This window comes from Garra rufa, chromosome 13 (assembly GCF_049309525.1).
Source record: "Garra rufa chromosome 13, GarRuf1.0, whole genome shotgun sequence".
NCBI classification, from domain to species: domain Eukaryota; kingdom Metazoa; phylum Chordata; class Actinopteri; order Cypriniformes; family Cyprinidae; genus Garra; species Garra rufa.
Window position 1 is genome coordinate 36,973,277 of NC_133373.1, and position 23,593 is coordinate 36,996,869.

General features: G+C 35.5%; 1 protein-coding gene across 1 annotated transcript; it reads right to left on the minus strand.

Annotated features, from left to right (window-relative positions):
- Positions 1 to 729: 729 nt before the first annotated feature.
- On the minus strand, positions 730 to 23,593 carry gareml (GRB2 associated, regulator of MAPK1-like). Its single transcript, XM_073816797.1, has 6 exons — positions 23,361 to 23,593; positions 16,647 to 16,787; positions 10,691 to 10,821; positions 7,274 to 8,392; positions 3,776 to 3,936; positions 730 to 2,688 (listed from the first exon to the last, which is right to left on the minus strand). Exons 1-6 carry the CDS (start codon positions 23,470 to 23,472, stop codon positions 1,938 to 1,940), a joined length of 2,415 nt encoding a protein of 804 aa, XP_073672898.1. The 5' UTR covers positions 23,473 to 23,593; the 3' UTR covers positions 730 to 1,937.

Here is a 23,593-nt window from a genome sequence, read left to right on the forward strand (position 1 = left end):
AGAATGTTGTTTTCCCAAATATCAGAATATACTAATTTTATACAACAGTTAGATAATCAAGAAGTTAATAAGTTTCTTTAATTTTAGACATAGTATTTTCTGTTTTTGAACTATTTCGTCAATGAAATATAGAGGGTTTGCACTTACGTCACAGTTTGGTCAGTTATTCAGATATGCGGCCATATTGGAGATACTCAGATGTAAACAACAGTGTGGATTGCACGGTTGATGTACTACTGAATACATTGTTCTGCTAATTTATGCATGGAAGCTGCTAAATCATATAGAGAAGGACTTAATAAGCAGGAAAGGACACAATATTTTGACAAACTAAAGTTAATAGGTGGTAAAGATACATACGAGCAGTATTAATTAAGATATTAGCCTAATATTTCACCTACCTGACCGAAAATGATAAGAACAAACACAAATCTTTTGTTCCTCAGTCTTTTGCACTCTTCTCCTTGATTTGTTAGAACTTTTGGCACTCGATAGTACTCCAAATGTTTTTCCTGGTTTGATCAATTAGTACAGCCCAAAACATGACAATAATAGCAAAATTATTGCAAAATTAGCGAGTTCCATTTGGTTCAGTGGCACTGTTTCTGTTCTGTGTCCCAAACAATAAATAATAACTGTTTTTAAGAGTAGTATGAGCAATTCTGAACATATCCTGCTGCTTATTTTATACATTTTACCTGACAATACACTTTGTTAAAGTGAGCACTATTGATTTATTCTTTTCTGTAGTTGATCCATCAGGATTAAATCATACAATTAAATCATACATGGTGAAATTACAGTACAAATGAAACACACTACCGCTGTTAAATATTATTCAAAGTACAAATGCATCTACAGAAGGGGAAGCTGTTAAATAAGCATTTCAGAAACATTCCCGAAATGCTGATAAAACATTTTTTTTAAACAGTGAGATAAGGCTAAAACCTTCTCATTTGAGCAGCTCTGACTCACCTCACACACATCCTCCATCAGCGTGGGCTGTAGTTAGTAAACTCTTAATTACTGTCACCTAATTACAGTGTGTTCTTTAGACTGTAAACTCTTGCTGCTCTTATTAGCGTGTACATCACAAACTGAACTTCTTATTTTTAAGTCTCTAAAAAGTCTCACTTCCTGTGTGCATGACATGAGCTCCATATGAGAGCAGAAGGAAAGAAGAAGATTGTGCTCTGTGTGAGTGAATCTCATGAAAGCTGTCAAGGGAAAAATATTTTAAAATGTATTTAATTTTTTTTATATATTAAAGAAATTCTAAATATATTTTTTAAAAATGTAATATATTTTTCCCCTCAGATTTTTTCATGAACATTTTGCCAGTTTTTTTTTAAAAGAATGTTTTTTTCTTTCTTTTTTGTTTATTTTGATTATTCCCAGTAATCCTCTTTAGATTATTTAGGGCTTAAATGTTCTTAAACATCAAGAAAATAATGACACAATCCAAAGTAATAATAACAATAATGATCTTAATGTAATTACTGGTCTTAATTATGTTAAAATTAGTATTTTCTTTAAGCTAAATTTGATGATTCAATTATTCGATGATTTATTTGTTTCTGACAGGTTTCATGAGATTCATCCAAGTACCAAATGCAACTGACAGTCATGTCAGATTACCAGAAACAGACAAAAGAGGTCAGAACACAGTCAGTAAACCCTTGAAAGACAGCAGAACAGCCACTGACTGTCCACTAAAGCCACACAAAACCATCCCACCCCAAAAATTAAAACATCCATAACAAAAACATCAAATAGTGCTCCATAATATATTAGTCACAATCTGTCAGTTCTTCGATTAGAGAGGTGTATTTCAGACACACATACACACACACACACTTATAAAACATCTGAAATAGTCTGAGCAGAAGCCCTCATTGTGGCTGGAGTACTCTTGTGTCTATAAATTCTCGCTGCTCTCATATCTTGGGTCTCCATCCCTTGATGAACTGCATGATTTTTTTGACCTGTAGTTTGGTGAGGTTAAAGTCCTCCGACAGGATTTCCTCCGTCAGCTGAGTGAAAATAGAGCCGTCGATTCTCTCTCGCGAGAACAGACCAATCACGTCGTCCGAAAGGCCGATGAACCGCAAACTGGACGAAACCTCCTCCACCGAGAGCCAGCAGAGCTCTGCGGGGGGTCTCCAAGATGACCCGGCCCCACCTTCCGCCCCCTTTGCCACGCTAACTGACCCAGAGGCGGGGTCTCCAGCGACCACGTCCTCGGGTCTGGGCGGAGTCTCAGGGGTGCCTTCTGAACCTCCCTGATTGGCTTGAGGCTCCTTGGGGGTGGAGCTAATGAGGTCAGGTATTAGAGTGGGAGAGTTCCTACCAGTGGTGAGCCAATCGGAGGAGGCGTGGCCGTGTCCTGGATTGGCAAAGGGGTTTAGGGCGCCGAACGGTGCGAAGCGGTTTTGCGCCACCGGCCGCGGTCTAGGGCAGGTGGAGTAGTTCTTTTGGGCAGTGTCAGTGCTGAGTAGAGGCGTATTAAGGATGTTGGAGGTGTAGGCCCCGCCTCCTCGTGGGTGGGACCAACAGGCCTGCGCGGGCTGGGCGGGATCAGGGCTCACGCTGGGGTCGGAGGTCACACAGTCGGCCCAGGTGCACGGGTAACAATAGAGAGAGTAAGAGTCTGGCGATGGAGAGCTGCTGCCACTGCGAGGAGCAGAACTGATCGAGAAAAAGAATTTTAAAAAATCAAAAAGTTGTAGGCCACAATTATTCAAAGCTACAAAAAAGCATGATAGAAAGGTGAAAATGGGTGAGTTTGTAGCACATTTAAAGAAGCTTATTTTGTGCTTGAGCTCATGTTGAGCAGTGTTTTTTATCACACATGCTGCATAATAAATGCAAAAACAATATTGTTTTTGTTCTTTTGTAAATTGTTTAGCAGTATTTGTTATAGTTCAATTGTCAATGCTTCTGAGGGGGAATATTTCCTCAAAAGCACTAAAAAATATTAATGGATTAATTAACTTACTCTTGATTCCCATTCCTACTTAGCTCCAACCAAAAAGTACTTCAAACGACTCTATTTTAATCCCTCCAATTATGAATAGGGCCTGTCACAAACCCACTATTACAAAAGGTTCAAATGCTCACTGATGCTCCAGAAGGAAAAACCATGCATTATGCTTATTTTGTCTTCTGGGAAACATGTAAGTATCTTCTGTAGCCTCTGAAGGGCAGTATTAAATGAAAAAACAATGATATTTAGGCAAAATATGAAAAAAGTACACATCTCCATTCTGTCCAAAAGTTTTCACCCCCCGGCTCTTAATGCATGTTTTTTTCCTTCTGGAGCATCAGTGAACCTTCTGTAATAGTTACATATGAGTCCCTCAGTTGTCCTCATTGTGAAAAGATGGCTCAAAGAAGGGCTCAAAATCATATAGTCATTGTTGGAAAGGGTTCAAATACACAAAAATGCTAGAAAACCACAGAATTTGTGGGACCTGAAGGATTTTTCCGATGAACAGCGGGAAGTTTAACTGTTCAGGACAAACAAGGGACTTATGAACAAATATCACTAAACAAAAAAACACAGCTGTGGATCATTCACGTAACAAGAGGATGTACACTTTTGAACAGTGTCATTTTTATAAATTCATCTATTATTTTCTCGTGGACTATATGTAAACATCTTTCATGTGAAATATCTTTTTCAGGTTAGTACTAAATTAATTAAACTAATGCATTTTTTATGATCCAAAATAATCATTAGTGACAGCGCTAATTTTGAATTTGTAATTTTTACCTTTCTTGCAGTCCAGAGGAATAAAATGAGAGGTTTGGGTTGAGCGTCTGTGTGGGCGGAGTTTTAAGCAAGCGGGTGGGGACTGGAGGGCTTGGGGTGGGGCCTTTAGCACAGCGGGGCGGAACGGGAGGAGCATTTAAGAAACGACACTCCTCTCTTACCTAGACATGCAAAAGAACAAGAACGAACAGTTACTAGGTTACAGTGTAAGTGACATCTCATATATTACACAGTCTTCAAGACCTGTTTTTTAATGTAAATGTCAGTTTCTGTCTAGAAGAAACTATTTTATGTCATTAAAGGATTGGTTCACTCTCAAATTAAAATTTACTGATAGTTTACTCACCCCCATGTCATCCAAGATTTTTTAGTCAAAAGGAAATTAAGATTTGTGAGGAAAGCATTCCAAGATTTTTCTCCATATAATGGACTTCAATGGTGCTCAATGGATTGAAGGATAAAAATGCAGTTTCAATGCAGCTTCAAAAGGGCTCTAAACGCTCCCAGTCGAGTAATAACGGTTTTATCCAGTGAAACGATCGGCCATTTTCTTTAAAAAATTATATTTACACACTTTTTAACCACAAATGCTTGTCTTGTCCAGCTCTGCGATGCGCATGCGTACTCTGTGCACTCCTCTCTCATTTTCTCCTCAAACTTCAAAATCGTTCTACATCGCTGTTTTACCTTTTTTAAGGCGTTTGACCTTCTTTGCACGTTAACTTTGTAAACATTGGGTTGGTACTTCTGCAGCGATGTACCGGAGTACACAGAGTATGCATGCGAATCGCAGAGCTAGACAACATGAGCATTTGAGGTTAAAAAGCATATAAGTTTCACTTTTTATTTTTTTTAATAACCGATCGCGCATTTTTACCTTCAATCTGTTGAGCACCATTGAAGTCCACTATATGGAGAAAAATCCTGGAAAGTTTTCCTCAAAAACCTTAATTTCTGTTCGACTGAAGGAAGAAATACATGAACATATTGGATGACATGGGGGGAGTCAATTATAAGGAAATTTATTTTCAGGACTGAACTAATCCTTAAACACCAAAATCACAGTGGAATACTTAATACTGAACTATCATTATTAAACACTAAATATTAAAAACTAAATACAGAGTCTCATGATAAAAGTTCAAAACAAGGCTAAAATCTTACATTAACAGAATATAATATTAGAAAATTCAATTTAATATCAGATTTAATATCAAGTATCAATTCATCTTAGGCTATCAGTTGAATTAATTACATTATATGCTGCGAATTAATTAGTCAAATTAATCACAATTAAATAATTTCACATAATGAAGACATGACAGGTGTGTAAATCACAGAACAGATAAAAAGTGTTTACGAAAAGTGTTAAACTCTTTTTTATGATTCTTCAAATACAGCTTCACACATATTCTGCAGTAAACCAGTGTTTATGAGTCCTTATTTCCTAATTACGGTTAATATGGAAATATTGTCTCAATGATCATCACGCTGATAAACTCCTTTAATATCTCTTATCGCTGTCTAAATTTCCTCTTCTGGGAGGAACAACTCTGGGATTCTGGGATACAGTTCACTTCCTCCACAAATACACCAGGGACTGTGTGTGTGTGTGTGTGTGTGTGTGTGTGTGTGTGTGTGTGTGTTTGGGAAGCTAAATTACAGGCCAGGCCTGAACCTTATGTGTGTGGGAGAGAGAAAGAAGAAGAGGAGAAAAGAGAAAGGCTGTAATTCCAGTCAACAGCATCAAAAACAGTTTAATTCCAGCTTTACATCCTGATGTGACAAGGTGTTTGTTTCTATGTGTTTGTTTTACACTGTAAAACATGTCAGTAATTTTAACAGAAGATGTTTTACCACCTTCATTATGAGTGTAAAGTCTACCATATTCAGGTAGCTTCTCATATTAATATTATATCAGTTAGCGATACACTAAAAACACTGTCATTGTTTGTTTTTGCAGTGTACTTTATAGGCACACAAATGAATGACTCAAAACACACCTGAAAGACATTGGCTGAGATGATGTGTGTGTGTGTGTGTGTGTGTGTGTGTGTGTGTGTGTGTGTGTGTGTGTGTGTGTGTGTGTGTGTGTGTGTGTGTGTGTGTTGTGTGTGTATGCTCTGTTCCAGTAAACGTATGCTCATTGTTCAGCCTTTAAAAGCAACACTATCAATAATTTAGTCTTTAGTCTGGGGCAGCAGTGCTGTGTGATACTGTATGGGCCATAAAGCAGCACATATGAACATGTGGAATGTCTGTATGTTTGCGTGTGGGACCATGGCAAAACAACTGAGGAAGAAGAGTGAATCTCATGAGAATAAAGAGGGTTACTGAACTATAGTACAGCTGAACTCAGGGTCAAAAGCCTAATAATGCTAGAAAAATATGTAAAAGAGTGAATCTCATGAACCTGGTCAAGAACATGTCCAGAAAATGTATCCCCAAATCAATAGTAATTATTTTAATATTTTAGAAATTCTATTAATATTTTAGTATTTATTACAGATTATTATTATTATTACTTATTAACTTAATAAAATAATTTTAAACATTTAAATCAAAATTTAAAAAAATATACAATTAAACTCATTATATTTAGCCATTAAGTGGCATTTCATAAATACATATATTTACTTCTTGAATAGTCAATTTTATGTAAAATACTTTTCTCAACAGTTGCTTACCTCCAAAAGTCTGACACAAATATTGATTCGAGAATAAAGTCGTAATGTTTTGAGAATAAAGTTGAAATGTTTCAAGAATAAAGTCGAAATGTTTTGTGAATAAAGTCATAAAGTTTCGAGGATAAAGTCGAAATGTTTCGTGAATATTGAAATTTTAAGAATAAAATCATAATGTTTTGAGAATAAAGCCAAAACGTTTTGTGAATAAAGTCGGAATTTTGAGAATAAAGTAGTAATGTTTTCGAGAATAAAGTCAAAATGTTTCCCAAATAAAGTTGAAATTACCAGAATAGGGTCAAAATGTTTTAATAATAATGTCAAAATGTTTTGTGAATAAAATTGAAACATTTATTCCCGTAACATTTCGACTTTACTCTTGCAACACTTCCACTTTATTCTCGTAATTTTGACTTTATTCTCAAAACATTTCAAATTTACTCTAATAATTTTGACTTTATTATTGAAATATTTCAAATTTTTTTATCATAATTTTGTTTATTCTTTAAATATTAAAACTTTATTCTCAAAATATTACGACTTTAATCTTGTAATCTAACTTTTTTTTTTTCCGGTGGCACTAAAACGCCATCGTAGAAAAAAAAAAGTAAAAAACAATATTTAATATTTTATAGATTAACATTTATTATTTTGGGGGAAACATGCTTATTGTCATGAAAATAATGTCATTATTTATGCAAAATAAAATATACTAAGTTTTTTTTTTAAATATGGCCTGGATATGTTTTTTATGGAATTTAAAAATACTATATGAGCAAAAACTGAATTTTCATTAAAAAATCGAATTGCTTACAGCTTCAGATTTGGGTGGGACAGGAGGTGGAGTCGATACTCTCGACACTCTTCCCGCTTCCATCTGCACCATGGCGACATGGGTGGAGCCCACGGTTCCATCCAATGACGTGGTAGTAGAGTGGAAGGATATGAGGTTATGCTCCGCCTTCACCGCGCTCTCAGACGTCACCCCGAAACTTCCAGAACTCTGATTGGTCCAGAGCTCCTCGTACGGAATCTCCTGCGTCTCTGTCGACCAATCGGGTGTGACGTATTCTCGCTCCTCTCCGTCACTAGAGGGCAGCGTGTGCGAGTCGACCAGCGAGTCTCTGCAGCCGTGTGAGATTGTGTGTGTATGTGTGACGGCCCCGCCTCCATAAACGCACAAAGACAGTCTCTGCAGGGACGTCCCAAGCTCGTCGCGCCCATATCCCTGAACGCACACCCGAATCCGCCTCGGACTAAGACACTCCTCTGAGAAATCCGTCTTGACTTCACGCACGGCGCGTGAGTAATCGTCCGGGTCGAAGCTCTCCTGGCAACGTAGTGCGCACTGTAGCACCACCTGCTGGTAGGAAGCGTCTGCGCGCAATAAACCCTCCGGCAGAGTGAAACGCGGCATATCCGTTAATAACAGAAAGTGAGACGGCGTGACTTCCTCTTTGCGGAGTATGCAGCAGAGAACGACAGTTTTGCTGATGATGCTGAGGAGTTTATATCGATGTCCCTCACGGATCGCGTGCAGGTCGTACGGGTTGCGAGGAGGTCGTGACGGCACCGACACGTTCACGGGCAACCGCACGCGCTCGATGATGGTGCGCACCGTGTGTTCGCCTCCCTGCATCTGCAGCTCCTGCGGCGAACGTGTGCAGAACCGCCCGCGGCACTGGAAGGGCAAACTGACGCTCTCGTTGGTCCGATGGTTCATGCATATCAAACAAGGCATTTTTGTGCGGGCGGGACGTCCCAGAGCTCCGCCTGCTTTGCCCAGTCGGCGTAGCAGCGCGGTCAGGCGGGATTTCTCGCGAGTCGATTGGACGCAGAGCAGTTCTGCCTGGCCCATGAGGGTTAATTCATCTCCTGCCTGCAGAGAGAAATTATACAACTCACTGTCCTCCGTAAACTCCCCAGAAACCACCTACAGCGAGAGAAAGAGAGACAGATGTATTAGGGTCAAAAATATAAAAAATAAATTTTTGTTTAATTTAATTGCATTTTTGATTTTGTTTTTCAGATGACACGCACTAAAATGTCATTCAGTGTAACAATCTCTCAACAAAAATCAATTTTTGACATTAAAAGATTACTTTGACCCCAAATACTAATTAGTTGTAATTCTACATATTTAAAAGTTGCCACTATCCTAGGTTTTGGCCATTTGTCAGTAAGAATTTTTACTCATTTAAAACACAATAAAATTTAATAAAAACAATAAGTGTAATACTGCTTTTTAAACTGTTGTTTTTCCCAAAAAAATATTAAAAAATAATTTTCTGTTTAATTCAATTGCATTTTTGTTTTTGTTTTTCTGAGCAAAAAATAGAAATCATACATTTTTCACTAATTTACAGAAGACACACTTAAATGTCATTCAGTGTAACAGTCTTATCAGGCATATTTACAACAAAAATCAATTTTTGACATATTAAAAGATGAATTACTTTCACCCCAAATACTAATTAGTTGTAATTCTACATTTTTAAAAGTTGCCACTATCCTAGGTTTAAGGCAATTTGTCAGTAAGAATTTTTACTCATTTAAAACACAATAAAATTTAATAAAAACAATAAGTGGAATACTGCTTTAAACTGTTGTTTTTCCAAAAAAAATATTTAAAATAATTTTCTATTTAATTCAACTGCATTTTTGTTTTTGTTTTTCTTTTGTAAATTTCTTTTGACGTGAACATCTCACGTCTTTGACCCATTACCATTTAACACAAAACACATTACCAGGACGAATCTTGTTTGTCAAGCTACAAACTACTAATAATTTACAGCAATTAAACTATAATCAAGCGTAAAATTAGCCTGTTCACACCAAACTGTTCAAGTTATTTGAAGTCAACTGGATTCTGATTGTCTGTCAATGTTTTTATAGCTCATCAGCTGGAAAAAAAAATGTTCTGTGTGATTTCATCAATATTATTCCTCTGTGCCATTATCATTTTAGTTGTGGTGTGGACTCCACTATTCTCATATGTGACCCAGGACCACAAAACCAGTCATAAGGATCAATTTGTTTGAAATTGAGATTTATACATCATCTAAAAGCTGAATATAAATAAGCTTTCCATTGATGTATGGTTTTATTGAGAAAATCTCCTTTAAAGCTGTCCAAATAAAGTTCTTAACAATGCATATTACTAATCAAAAATTAAGTTTTGATATATTTACGGTAAGAAATTTACAAAATATCTTCAAATATCTACAATGTATTTTGGGCTATTGCTACAAATATACCTATGCTACTTAAGACTGTTTTTGTGGTCCAGGGTCACATATATCATTATAGTTGTCATCCTTAGTGTGAAAAGCTTTTACTCTAGAAGCTACTAACAAAGTCTGAATTAAATTGAAGCTATTTAGGGGAACAATAGCAATTAAATATGTAAATATGTAACAACCAGTGTAATTTATCAAATCATAACTCAAAAACATTGAGGTTTTGAATGAATCAGTGAATCATTTACTTTTAAACTGATTAATTTACTCAAAACTGTAATCATGCAATGAATTAGACTTTACAATGAAAAACGATTTTAACGCTGTGATATAAATCAGTGTGACATAAAAACAGCATTTTGTCATGATAAATCACTATTTGCTGCAGATTGTACTACATAACTAGTAAAGCTAGTCATCGTAATATTTTAATACTTTATTATTTTTAATTATTATTTTTTTTATTTTCTGTTTATACTTTAGTTTAAGTTTTGGATGGTAGTTAGTAATTTTTTATGTCTATTTATAACCATCTTTATTTGAGTTTTAGTTCTAGCAATTTAAACAAAAATTTAAATTTTGCCTTGGAAATTAACTGAAATAAGTGTGTGTTTTTATAGAGACTTTAATTTAATTATTTCATGTTTATTTTTTAGTTAACATGTTTTTTTTAATAGTTTTAGTTAAAAAGAAAAAAAAAAATCCTGATAATTTATTCACCCCCATGTCATCCAAGATATTAATGTCTTTCTTTCTTTCAGTCGCAAAGAAATTAAGGTTTTTGAGGATTTTACTCCATATAGTGGACTTCAATGGTGGCCAACAGGCTGAAGGTCAAGATTGCAGTTTGGACCTTCTGAAGACAGAAAGATATTAACATCTTGGATCTCATAGGGGTGAGTAAATTATCAGGGAATTTTTATTCTGGAAGTGAACTTCTCCTTTAACAATAACAACACTACTGATAGATCCACGTTTGATGCTGTCGTTACCTTAACACTAAATGTGATGGGCTCCATGACGAACACACGGTCAGGAAAGATTCCTGCGATTTCCTCCACGCTTCCAAAATACTGAACGGGTTCGCGAACATCCCGATCCTGATCCAATAACTTAAACTTTCCTAAGAACAAAGAAAAACAGAAACAAATAAAGAAAGTGTTTTGTAAAATGCACAAAATGTCCCTAGATGTAAGCTAAAAGTGTTCATTAGTAACATTCTGGAAGGTAAATATAGGTTAATGAAATTACATTTAAAAAAATGTTTTTTAGGGTTTAAAGTTTAGTCTGTAGAGATTCTAATTAGCCTTAACTAAAAACCAACAGAAGTCTATGGTATGTCCTCATTTAAACATAAGTGTGTGATCTTATAGGTCATTTTCACACACACAGATAATGAGTGAGAGAGCGTATCTCTCTTTGTCCTTCTGTCTCCCAGCAACAGCTTTTCTTTCTTTCTTTCTTTCTTTCTGCAGTTCTATATGACACTCAGAGCTGAACGGGGTTCTTTCTCTTCTGGAGTTTCACTTTTGCCGGTGCAATTGTACAAAGTCTTTTCATTGTAAACCTCAGCTGAAGTATCTTCAACCAATCACAGCAAGCATGAATTTAAACACACCAATCACATTGGCACACATATTTACCCAGCAATCTAAACAGAAACTCTCTATAGACTTGTGCTACAAACATAAATGATGCCTTAAATGTGTGAACAAGGTCTGCTGTTAGTTTACCAAGTAATTAGACTGGCTTATTTCCACCCGACAATGAAAGCGCAAATGTTAAGAGAAAAAGAATCTCATTCATTTACCGCTTGAACTGAGCAACACATTAAAGAGCCACAAAACAGTATATTGTTTGAATTTCTTTAAAGAATAACAAAATTAGAAAGCATTTGCTCTGCAGTGTTTTGGCTTTTTGCACATAGCAATAGAAACAAAGGGGGGAAATTTTTATGCCAACAAAATAAAATACTCAGTGCACTCTATTAACTGCATAGCAACACCCTAGCAAATGCATAACAACACAATTACAATACTCAAAACACTCTACTAACTGCATAGCAAAATCATAGCAACTGTATATAACAAAACGCAAATAAAATACTCAAAACAACCTAGAAACTACATGGCAACACAAATAAAATACTCAAAATGCCCTAGCAACTGTTTAACAAAACCCTAAATAAAATATTCAAAACACTATACTAACTGCATAGCAACGCACAAATAAAATACTCAAAACACACTAGTAAATGCATAGCAACACCCTAGCAACTGCTGGCAACACAAAAAAAATGCTCAAAACACTCTACTAACTGCATAGCAACACCATAGCAATTCTGTATAGCAAAACGCAAATAAAATACTAAAAATAACATGGAACCTACATAGCAACACACAAATAAAATACTCAAAATACCCTAGCGACTGCATAACAACACCCAAATAAAATGCTCAAAACACTCTAGCAACTGCATAGCAACACCCTAGCAACTGCATAGCAACACAAATAATATGCTCAAAACTCTCTAACTGCATAGCAACACCATAGCAACTGTGTATAGCAAAAATGCAAATAAAACACTCAAAATACCCTAGTGACTGCATAACACTCAAATAAAATATTCAAAACACTCTAGAAACTGCATAGCAACATCCTTGCAACTGCATAGCAACACGAATAAAATGCTCAAAACACTCTACTAACTGCATAGCAACACCATAGCAAATATAATACTCAAAATAACATAGAAACTACATAGAAACACACAAATAAAATGCTTAAAATACCCTAGTAACTGCATAGCAACACCCTAGCAACTGCATAAGACAAATAAAATACTCAAAATACTCTACTATCTGCATAACAACTTAATAGCAACTATAGCAATACGAAAATAAAATACTAAGAACAACCTAGCAACCAAAACCACTTTACTAACCACATAGCAACACCAAGGCAACTAAATAGCTACACTCTAGTAACTGCATAGAAACACCTTAAACACCTAGCAACCCCCTGGTAACCACTCACATCAGTCTAGCATCATTGAAGTCAGTTCTGATTGGTCAAGCATCACTCATATTTTCTTCTAAATCTAGAGTATAACTCTAATCCTAATCCAACACCAAAACTACAGCTCTCAGTATTTTTAGAAGTAAATCAAGGACTTTTAGTGTTTCAGAAAACATTTTTCCCTCTGAGGAAAAAGGAGTTTCTTTCGTATTTTTGTTTAAGAAGGAACTCTGCAGAAACTTTGTCCCTGAATGTACATCTAAGACAGAAATATGCACGCACAAATGTTGTTTTTGCATGGAGTACAAAACTGAGCAGTGATCAGCAACTTTTTCTGCTGCTTTGGTTCTCAAAGTATTTTTAGTCCAGTTTTTCCATAGAGCGTAAACACGTTTATTGTTACAGGTTTAATGTGTTATCATAAAAAATAAATTTCTCTATGGAGAAAAAATGAGATTATTATTCCCAGAAACCTACAGGAGCTCATTCAGAAACACACACACAAGTATAATGTGTTTATATTATGCAGATCTTCTATTTTGAGAGTCATCAATAACAACCCTCTTCCACATCATTAAAATCACGCGCAAATCTAAAATATCAACATGCTCTCATCTTCTGCATCTCTCAGCTGTCTAAAAATCATTCTTCTGTAATTCCATCTTCCTTATTAGCGCTCTATCTGTCTGTCTGGGAGACGTTAGACCCGGTGGCGGAGACACAAATGACCTCATCCCTCCCTCTCAGCATCTTACTGCCTCCGGAAACCCCAACAGATGATCTCATTGGTCACCTGACCTAATGGTGCGGGTGGCGGGTATATTAGGTAACGGACGTCCCAGGAGAGGAAGTCCAGCTCAGTAATGTCTGCGATTCCGGAAGCTCAGAAAAACGGGCTCCTCCGTGGCTCCCGTGGGAATGACGTCAGGATGAAGTAATGATGAGTTTGACTTTATGAATGAAAGCACTAACCAAATGACGCCATTCTTTGAGCAGTAAGCATCGTTCTCCATTGATGGCCATTCATAAGCAGTTGTGTGTTTGAATGAAATCAACTTACCTTTGAAATCAAATAACCAAATAATCTGATTAATACACTTTAATATATTAAAATACATTAATATCAAATAATATACACATATACATATGTTTTTTTGGCTTTATTCTCCACAAGAAATGTCCAATCTTCAACATACAGTTAATGGGAATGTTCATTTGTTATTCCACATATCGCCTGAATGCTATGCCCATATTGTATGAAAACACTCACTCCAATAAAACAGTGAATGGAATTGAGACTGACTGAGTGTGTGTGTGTAATGGAGAAAACATCTAAGTGAACATGTGTGAAGTTAAGTGCTTGAATACAACAATCAATATACTGTTAACAACCAATCATCTCTCTCCCTGTCTCTCACTCTTTCTCTCTGCTCTAAGTGTTGTTTTAATAGCTTGTAGGCTCTCAATGAGAAATCAGTTTTGTATTCTGCTCATTGCTTATTTTCTTAAAACTTTACTTTTACAAACTGGCTGTGGAAGAAAATGTACAAAAATGGCTGTGAATATTTACAACATGATGCAAGGATGTTGCATCCAATGTTTCATGTAAAAAGAGTCTATAATATTCTGGTCTCTTGATAAGACTCTTTACCATTTTATCATCCACCAGGAGTACTTAAAGGAAAAGTTCACTTCCGGAACAAAAATGTACAGATAATTTGCTCACCCCTTTGTCATTCAAGATGTCCATGTCTTTCTTTCTTTATTCGTAAAGAAATTATGTTTCTTAAGGGAAACATTTTAGGAATTATCTCCATATTCCCAAGTTTGAACTTCCAAAATGCAGTTTAAATGCAGCTCCAAATGGCTCTTAATGATCCGAGCCAAGGAAGAAGGGTCTTATCTAGTGAAACGATCTGTCATTTTCGAAACAAATTGACAATTTATATACTTTTTAACCTCAAATGCTTGTCTTGTCTCATCTCTGCGATGTGCGTGCGTAGTCTGTGTAATCCGGGTCAATACATTTAGGGTATGTCAAAAAACTCCCATCTTGTTTTTTTTTCAACTTCAAAATCATTCTATATCACTGTTTTACCTTTTTTTGTAAAGGGCGTTTGATCTTCTTTGCGCGTTCACTTTGTAAACACTGGTTCGGTACTTCTGCAGCAATGTAGGACGATTTTTAAGTTGGGGAAGAAAACGAGATGGGAGTTTTTCGACATACCCGACACACCATAACTGTCTTGAACTGAAAAAAAAATTCATGCAGACCTAGACAGGACAAGTATTTGAGGTTAAAAAGTACATAAATTGTCAATTTGTTTCGAAAATGATCGATCGTTTCACTAGATAAGACCCTTCTTCCTCGGCTGGGATCATTTAGAGGCCTTTGAAGCTGCATTTAAACTGCATTTTGGAACTTCAAACTTGGGGGCACCATAGAAGTCCACTATATGGAGATAATTCCGGAAATGTTTTCCTCAAGAAACATAATTTCTTATCAACTGAAGTAAGAGACATGAACATCTTGGATGACAACTGAGTAAATTAACTGTAAAAAAATTTTCCAAAAAGTGAATTCCAGTCACTTTTAGAAGTAATAACACACCTCAACAAAAAACTGCAAAAAAAAACTGCAATATATCAGTCTGTGTGTGTTATATAGTACCCAGAATATTTTAGCATCATTGATATATTATTATAGTTATTCATTAATATTTGTAATTAAATTGTATATATTTTGTTTTAATTTTAGTTAAAGTTTTAGTACTTTTAATTTTTAGTAACTTTTAATAATGTAATTTTTATTTATTTATATATTTTTAAATATCTAAATAGTTTTTAGTTTTAGTTATTTTAGTACTTAAACTGAGAAAATGAGAAATTGTGCCTTGTCAACTAGCTAAAAAATGTTTTTATGTAGTATTACATTTTATTTCAGTTAATATTTAGGCAGCAGCTATTTGCACTAAGTGAAAATAGCATATTTTCTTAGCGATAGATACTATTTACGCTATGTTAAAATAGCGTGTTTTTCTGCTATTTGTACTACTTATTGGAAACAGTGGCAATTATCTCCACCTCAGTTTTGTAGTACATTATAAAACAGTAAGCAATAATAACATATTGAGTGTAAATTCTAATTTTATTTCAAATAATTAAAAAGATTCCATCTTATTGGGACAATATGTGACCCTGGACCACAAAACCAGTCATAAGGGACAATTTTTTGAAACTGAGATTTATACACCATCTATAAGCTTTCCATTGCTTTCCATTGATGTATGGTTTGTTAGGATACAACTATTTAAAAATCTGAAATACTTAGAAAATCGCCTTCAAAGTTGTCCAAATGAAGTTCTTAACAATGCATATTACTAATCAAAAATTAAGTTATGGGTAGGAAATGTACAAAATATCTTCATGGAACATGATCTTTACTTATTGTGGGTACCATATAACACACACTGACTGATATATTGCAGGGGTTTTTTTTCAGTTTTTTTGTTGAGGTGTGTTATTACTTCTAAAAGTGACTTGAATTCACTTTTTAGAACAAAAATTTACAGTTATTTTATAGAGATGCACCCACTCCAATTTTCTTGGCCGATTCCGATTCTGATTTTTCAGTAAGTGTGACCTGCCGATTCCGATTTTTTTAAGAACTGTAATGAAAAAGTTAGATTTGAAAAAGTTAGAACCATCAAAAATAACTACAGCACATGCTTTACTATCTACACTGGAGCTGTTGTTACACTATCGTCTTTTGTAGTGTTGACTAGCCCATTCACACATTGTTAAATAGCTTCTGCCAACAAGGCTGACTATTTGCACTTAGTGTAAGAAGACACTCCATAATATTAAATTAATGAATTTGTTTTAAGGTTTTAGTTTAAAGTAACAAAAAAAAGTAACAATTTATGTCACCTTGATACTGCAGCGGGATGTCTATTTTGGGTCCAATCACGTAATGACCCTCCTCCAGGCTGTGGGCAGTGACAGTGGTCCACTGTCTGCAGGAGTGAAGCAAAATGATGTCATCCTCCGACAGACCCTCCACATTCTCACCTGCACACACACAAAAACACACAACTTATAAGTGCGATTATTCATCATTTTGCAACTATAAAAGTACTGCGTGCAACTCTGAAAAATATTTAGGAGCACCAGTGCGACTGACTCAGTCAGCATATTTGTATTTGCGCTCATGGGAGCGTGGAAGTTTCTACTCACGTGTTTCACAGACATATCTGTTGATTCCTTGAACGCAATGTCAATCAGAATCCACTCACTGCTCAAAACACCGCTATTTTGTTCAGTGCTGAGTTATGCAAGCTAACAAATCCTCTCATTATAATAAATCATAGACAGCGTGTAAATAAGAGATTCATTGTGCAGTGTTCAGCTTCGTTGATTATAATGGAACGCTGTAAGATCACGATAAACAAAAGAGTGACTGCTTTTATTGATAATTAACCAAGTTTGCAAATGTGAAACTGATTTAATACAACAGTTCAATAAACAAGAAGTTAATATTAAGAGACTTACATTGTCTGACTATAAGACTTTTGTCTGATTTTGCTCTGTTTCATCAATTAAAATAGTTCAAAACAAAGTCACAGCTGAGCCAGTGCTCATCTCCAAGCAATCACAACAGTGTTTAGTTTATGAATTAATGTGCGTTTTTATGAATCTAGTAAGTCAATGATTCAAATAACCATTCATAAAGACAGGCACTTACTTCATTCCTGAATGTATCAGCTGTTAGAACAAAACAACTGAATGAATGATCCAGTCATAAAAACATTAACTTGCCACCCCATACCGGCCATTTTAGTTTCATTTTAAAAGTATCAAGTATCACTTATTTATATCATTTCATATTTCTATATTAAAATTTTATATTTAAAACATTAATATCAACATGAATTTATGAATTTAATTGCACTCATGGCACCTCTGAGTCTCATAAAACGTTTGAAAATACACCTACAAGCCACTTTTGTGTTCTTCTGTGCCGCCTCTGTAGTACAAATCTATTTTGTTAATAGTTGTTCTAATAAAATTAGAAAAATCCCATTACAAAGTCAAAAAATGCCCCTGTAAATCACTTTAAGAAGTCAAATATCACCTCACAATGGGAAGGCTAGTTTTTGATGAGAATTTTTGATCATTGATCAGAAGGTTCTTCTGATTTTTGTGTTCTTTGTGCTCTTGAATATTTTAAATAAGGAACACAAGCACTCCTAAAAAGAAAGTAATTGTAGAGCCCTGATATTATCAGTTATCAATATATTAAAAGTTAGATATACAGTACATCCTACATTACCTGCATATAGACAGTACACATACGTAAAGCAATATATATCGCAAATCTCAGCTGTGTGACTGTTTATATTGTCACAAAAATGCAAACTATTATCACACAGCTGAAAGCTCTGTATATAAAGTTGTATATATATTATATCCAACTTTTTTTTTACATACATAAAGTACTTGTAAAGTGATATATATTATATAGTAAATCTAAAAAAAAATTTTTTTGCAAGATGTAACTAACATTATCACCCAGCTCCTTATATAAAGTCATCATTCATATATATACTGTGGTGTGAAAATGTGTTGGCCCCCTTCCTGATTTTTTTTTTTTTTTTTTGTATGTTTGTCACACTTCAATGTTTCAGGTCATCAAACAAATTTAAATATTAATCAAAGATAACACAAGTAAACATTTTTTTTATTTAAAGTTTTTTTTATTATGAAGGGAAAACAAGATCCAAACACACATGGCCCTGTGTGAAAAAGTGTTTGCCCCCTAAACTTAATAACTGGTTGGGCCACCCTTAGCAGCAACAACTGCAATCAGACTTTTGCAATAACTTTCAATGAGTCTGTTACAGCGCTGTGCAGAAATTTTGGCCCACTCATCTTGGCAGAATTGTTGTAATTCAGCCACATTAAAGGGTTTTTGAGCATGAACCGCCTTTTTAAGGTCATGCCACAGCATCTCAATAGGATTCAGGTCAGGACATTGACTAGGCCACTCCAAAGTCTTCATTTTGTTTTTCTTCAGCCATTCAGAGGTGGATTTGCTGGTGTGTTTTGGATCATTGTCCTGCTGCAGAACCCAAGTTCGCTTCAGCTTGAGGTCATGAACAGATGGCCGGACATTGTCCCTTTTTAGGTATTCATGGTTCCATTTATCACAGCAAGTTTTCCAGGTCCAGAAGCAGCAAAACAGCCCCAGACCATCACACTACCACCACCATATTTTACTGTTGGTATGATGTTCTTTTTCTGAAATGCTGTGTTACTTTTAGGCCAGATGTAATGGGACACCCACTTTCCAAAAAGTTCAACTTTTGTCTCGTCAGTCCACAGAGTATTTTCCCAAAAGTCTTGGGGATCATCAAGATGTGTTCTGGCAAAACTGAGACGAGCCTTTATGTTCTTTTTGCTCAACAGTGTTTTTCATCTTGGAACTCTGCCATGCAGGCCATTTTTGACCAGTCTCTTTCTTATGGTGGAGTCATGAACACTGACCTTAACTGAGGCAAGAGAGGCCAGCAGTTCTTTAGATGTTGTTGTGGGGTCTTTTGTGACCTCTCGGATAAGTCATTGCTGTGCTCTTGGGGTAATTTTGGTCAGCCGGCCACTCCTAGGAAGGTTCACTGTTCTATGTTTTCGCCATTTGTGGATAATAGCTCTCACTGTGGTTCGCTGGAGTCCCAAAGCTTTAGAAATGGCTTTATAACCTTTTCCAGACTGATAGATCTCAATTACTTTCTTTCTCATTTGTTCCTGAATATCTTTGGATCTCAACATGATGTGTAGATCTTTTGGTCTACTTCACTTTGTCAGGCAGGTCCTATTTAAGTGATTTCTTGATTGCGAACAGGTGTGGCAGGAATCAGGCCTGGGTGTGGCTAGAGAAACTGAACTCAGGTGTGATAAACCACAGTTATGTTTTAAGGGAGGGGCAAACACTTTTTCACACAGGGCCATGTGGGTTTGGATTTTTTTTCTTCATTTAAAAACTGCATATTGTGTTTACTTGTGTTATATTTGATTAATATTTAAATTTGTTTGATGATCTGAAACATTAAAGTGTGACAAACACTTGATATATACAACTGTGAATGCATATGTACTACATATATAATATACAGCACATCTCAACTGCTTGATTGTTGTATAATAGGAAAATGTAAACAAAACATAATCACACAGCTCTAATCTGCAACTATAAAGCATGAAGATATTAAGATATAATAAGCATTAACATCATGATTTTCTGTGAGTATTATGAAAAGTGCTATACAAATAGATTTGACTAGAATTTGACATACTTTTTTACACACACACACCCTGTTCTCTAGATATCAGCCACTGGAAAACCCAAAAGCTACACAACTTCACATCAGGATGTATCTGACCTTCAAACTGACATAATTTGTCACTTTTAAACACACACAGCTAAATAGACAGTCAGCATCTCTCTCTCGCTCTCTCTCTCTCTCTCTCTCTCACACACACACACACACACACACACACACACATCAGAGCTTAACCACAAACATCAAATGAGTTCTTTGAACTTCCACACATGGGGTTTATGGGAGAGAACTGAGGTCAGCGTTCAGACACAAACAGCATCACCTCACAAACATCACACTGATCTCTCTGCTGAAGAAAGGATGAATGGACAGAGAGCAAGAGAGATGAACTGTATTGATCTGGTAAAAGAATTCCTCATTGAGACGAGTCTCAAAACAGATGCTTTACACAGGGAACAAGTCCAACACACACAGACACGTTCTCTCCAGATTGTCTGTTGTGTATAATTACTGCTGTCTGTGCTGATACAGTGAGATCCTCCTACACACAAGCACAGCACATCAGCGCCTAATCGAGCAGAGACTTAAAATCAACATTAGAGTCAAAAGGAACAAGAGAGATATTCATAAACCATCCATACACTCTTTTTATTACAGCGATGCCATATTAGAACCATTTTTGGTTCCTTGAACCTTTTAGTCAAGAGTTCTTAGAAGAACCATTTTGTCTTTATTGGAAGAAGGTTTTACAATTCTAAAGAATCTTCTGCAGAATGGAAAGGTTTCATAAGCTGTGTTTCCATAACCCTTTAAATTGCGCAAATTGAAATTGCGAATTGAAAATATGCCTAATGGCAACACGTCAATTGCGCAAAAACTCCTATATATCGCAAAAAAAAAATTTACGCTTTTAAAAATTTAAACAGCAATGGAAAGTTTTTTTTTTTTTTTTTTTTTTTTTGCAATTACAGGTCACATTCGATTAAATATAGCCAAAATCCCACAAAAATACATTGCCATGAATTATCGCGAGAGGAAAAAAATATGTTTCAGTCGCATAACATGGGTTAATTGAAACGCTGTCATTTTGCAATACTTTTTAATCGACATTTATAAAATATCGACAAAGTTTTGTGCAAATCTGTAATGGAAACGCAGCTATGGATGTTAAAGGTTTTCATGGAACCGTCAAATGTCAATAAAGAACTTTTATTTTTAGTAGTGTACATTTATGAACAAATCTGTTGTCACTCCAGCATATGTATACTTTATATACCATTAGTGTATTTATTGCACTTTGAAAGCCCATTCACACCAAGGGCAACTGTAACCTAAAAGTTGTAATAATTGTTCTAATTATAAAGGCATGGAATATTTCAGCAAGTTTTAAACATTTTGTACATTTTTAAGCTAAATTATTCTATCCAATGCACTTTGAGAGTTAAAAATTAAGAGCTCCAACCCATGTTCTTAACTAAGAAAACTTAAGTCAGAACTTTAAAGGGGAGTCAACCCTCTTTTTATTTGTGGTATACTGTCTCAGTCTAAATTGACAAACTCAATTAGAATATAATAGGAAGACAAACAAACTAGAATATAATAATAATAACAACAACAACAATTTTATATTATTGTTATACCTATGACCGTAATAACCATATATTGTAAAACAATTGCGCTGTAAAATAAATGAAAATGAATCTGTCATAGGTATATTATTTTTGCTTTACACTACAGTAGGGAAATTACAATACTTCTTTCCTAATTTCTACACTTGAAAGATATATTTTGAATTTAGATGCAGTAACCCATTTAAACCACTAGTTGTCAGACATTTATACTGCAACTTTTAAACTTTTATTTTGATGAAAAACTCCAGCTTCCGTGAAAACAGGCTTACAAAAACGTGTCTCACTACATCTAGTGAAATGTAATCATCTGCCGTGAAAATAAAGCATAACTGGTGGCCGTTGCGTTCCCAAAAGCACGCTAAACTCACAGCACATGCAATAAACAAGTTCACTGCATTCACTGTGAACTGAGCCATTCTGAAGCACAGAAAACACCGGATCACGAGCTGATCGCCTGAATGAAGTGCGCACTTCGCATTGAAACTCGTATATTACGCTTTTGGTTTTAGTTTGTTTGACAGATACTGTCCCAAAGCATAATGGCCCAAAACACAACTTTAAAGGCCTTTTATGTTAGAATTAGAAGTTTAAATAAATAAATAAAAACTACACTTTTTGCCCTGAAGACCTATCGTTTTATATCATCATGTGACCACGATGATATCAAGACAGTTTTGCTATCGCGATACCATGACATTGATAATACCGTTACATCTCTCTTGGTGTTGACAGTAAAATAATAATAATATAGTTATAATGTGACCATGCATTATAAATATTTATACAGTACATGGGAATTAAATACGCAATAATCCATTACATCCTTAATCAGGTTAGATTCATGTTTAATTTCACACAAATGCATGAGCCTGTCACTTAATTGTCTGACGTTCAGTCTTCTTTTAGCTTCTTTATTTTTCATCATGTTTTATAAAAAAACGCTAAACCTATTGGAAATTCTACTTCGTTTTCTCCATCTGATTCAATCATCTTAATGAGCTTTTGAGACTATTTTATGTTTAAAGAGATAATTTACCCAAAATCTTTGCAAATGATAACAGAATATGCAAACTATTTCTTTAAATACTCTCACCAGAGAATATGAAGCATAACTGATGCAAACACATCAGACAAAAAGTGGCTGATTCCAATTCAGAAGTTTTTCTCACCATAGAAAGTTAAACTTTCACATACACAGGAATGTGTCAACATTGATAGAAGTTTAATTTTGTGGTTGTTGAGTAAATGTTGGAGTTTCTTCTGCAGGAGGTTGTTTAGTATTCAACACACACTACAGCACATTACAACATTAACATATGAAAAGAGCTGCAGCTCTTTAACACACAACACACACTCTGTCACCTTTAGCCAAAAGACAAATCAACTACACACTTCACTGAGGAGGATTTTGTGTTACAAACATTTACACAACGTTTCATTCAAGTTTGAATCATTTTATAAGACAAAGAACGCGGTTTTAATAGCGTTTGTCAAAATAGTCCAAATGTTTCCAGACTTCATTTGCATAAACAGACTCTAAAGTTCATTAATATGCTAGTGAAATGTTATGTTTCTTATTCTGCTAACTTCAGAAGAATCTCTTACTCAACGTCAAACAAACTCGATCTAGTTTTGTTGCGCCTCAGTTTCTAATAACTCTGATGGTTTCTTACCGTGGCTCAACCGCACAAGTGTCGGTAAGCGGAATTTGCTCACGACCACGTCCAGCGGCAGCGACACGGAGCTCCACGAGAGTCCGTTAATGCTCGCGGATAGTTTCTCCATCTTTCATCCGTCACCATCATCATCATCACACGCATCACGGGGACGGAACGGAACCGGTGTCAGGAGCGCATCGCGCCATGATGAAGAGAAGCCCGTAAGAGAAACTCTAAAGTGATGTGAT

Bases quoted from the DNA above. Each gene is read 5' to 3' on its own strand.
- gareml (XM_073816797.1), bottom strand. From the start codon at position 23,472: ATGGAGAAACTATCCGCGAGCATTAACGGACTCTCGTGGAGCTCCGTG. The intron at 10,822-16,646 runs GTGACATAAATT...CTTTGTTCTTAG, and splicing joins CATCCCGCTGCAGTATCAAG to GAAAGTTTAAGTTATTGGAT. The intron at 2,689-3,775 runs GTAAAAATTACA...TTTCTCGATCAG, and splicing joins TCCTCTGGACTGCAAGAAAG to TTCTGCTCCTCGCAGTGGCA.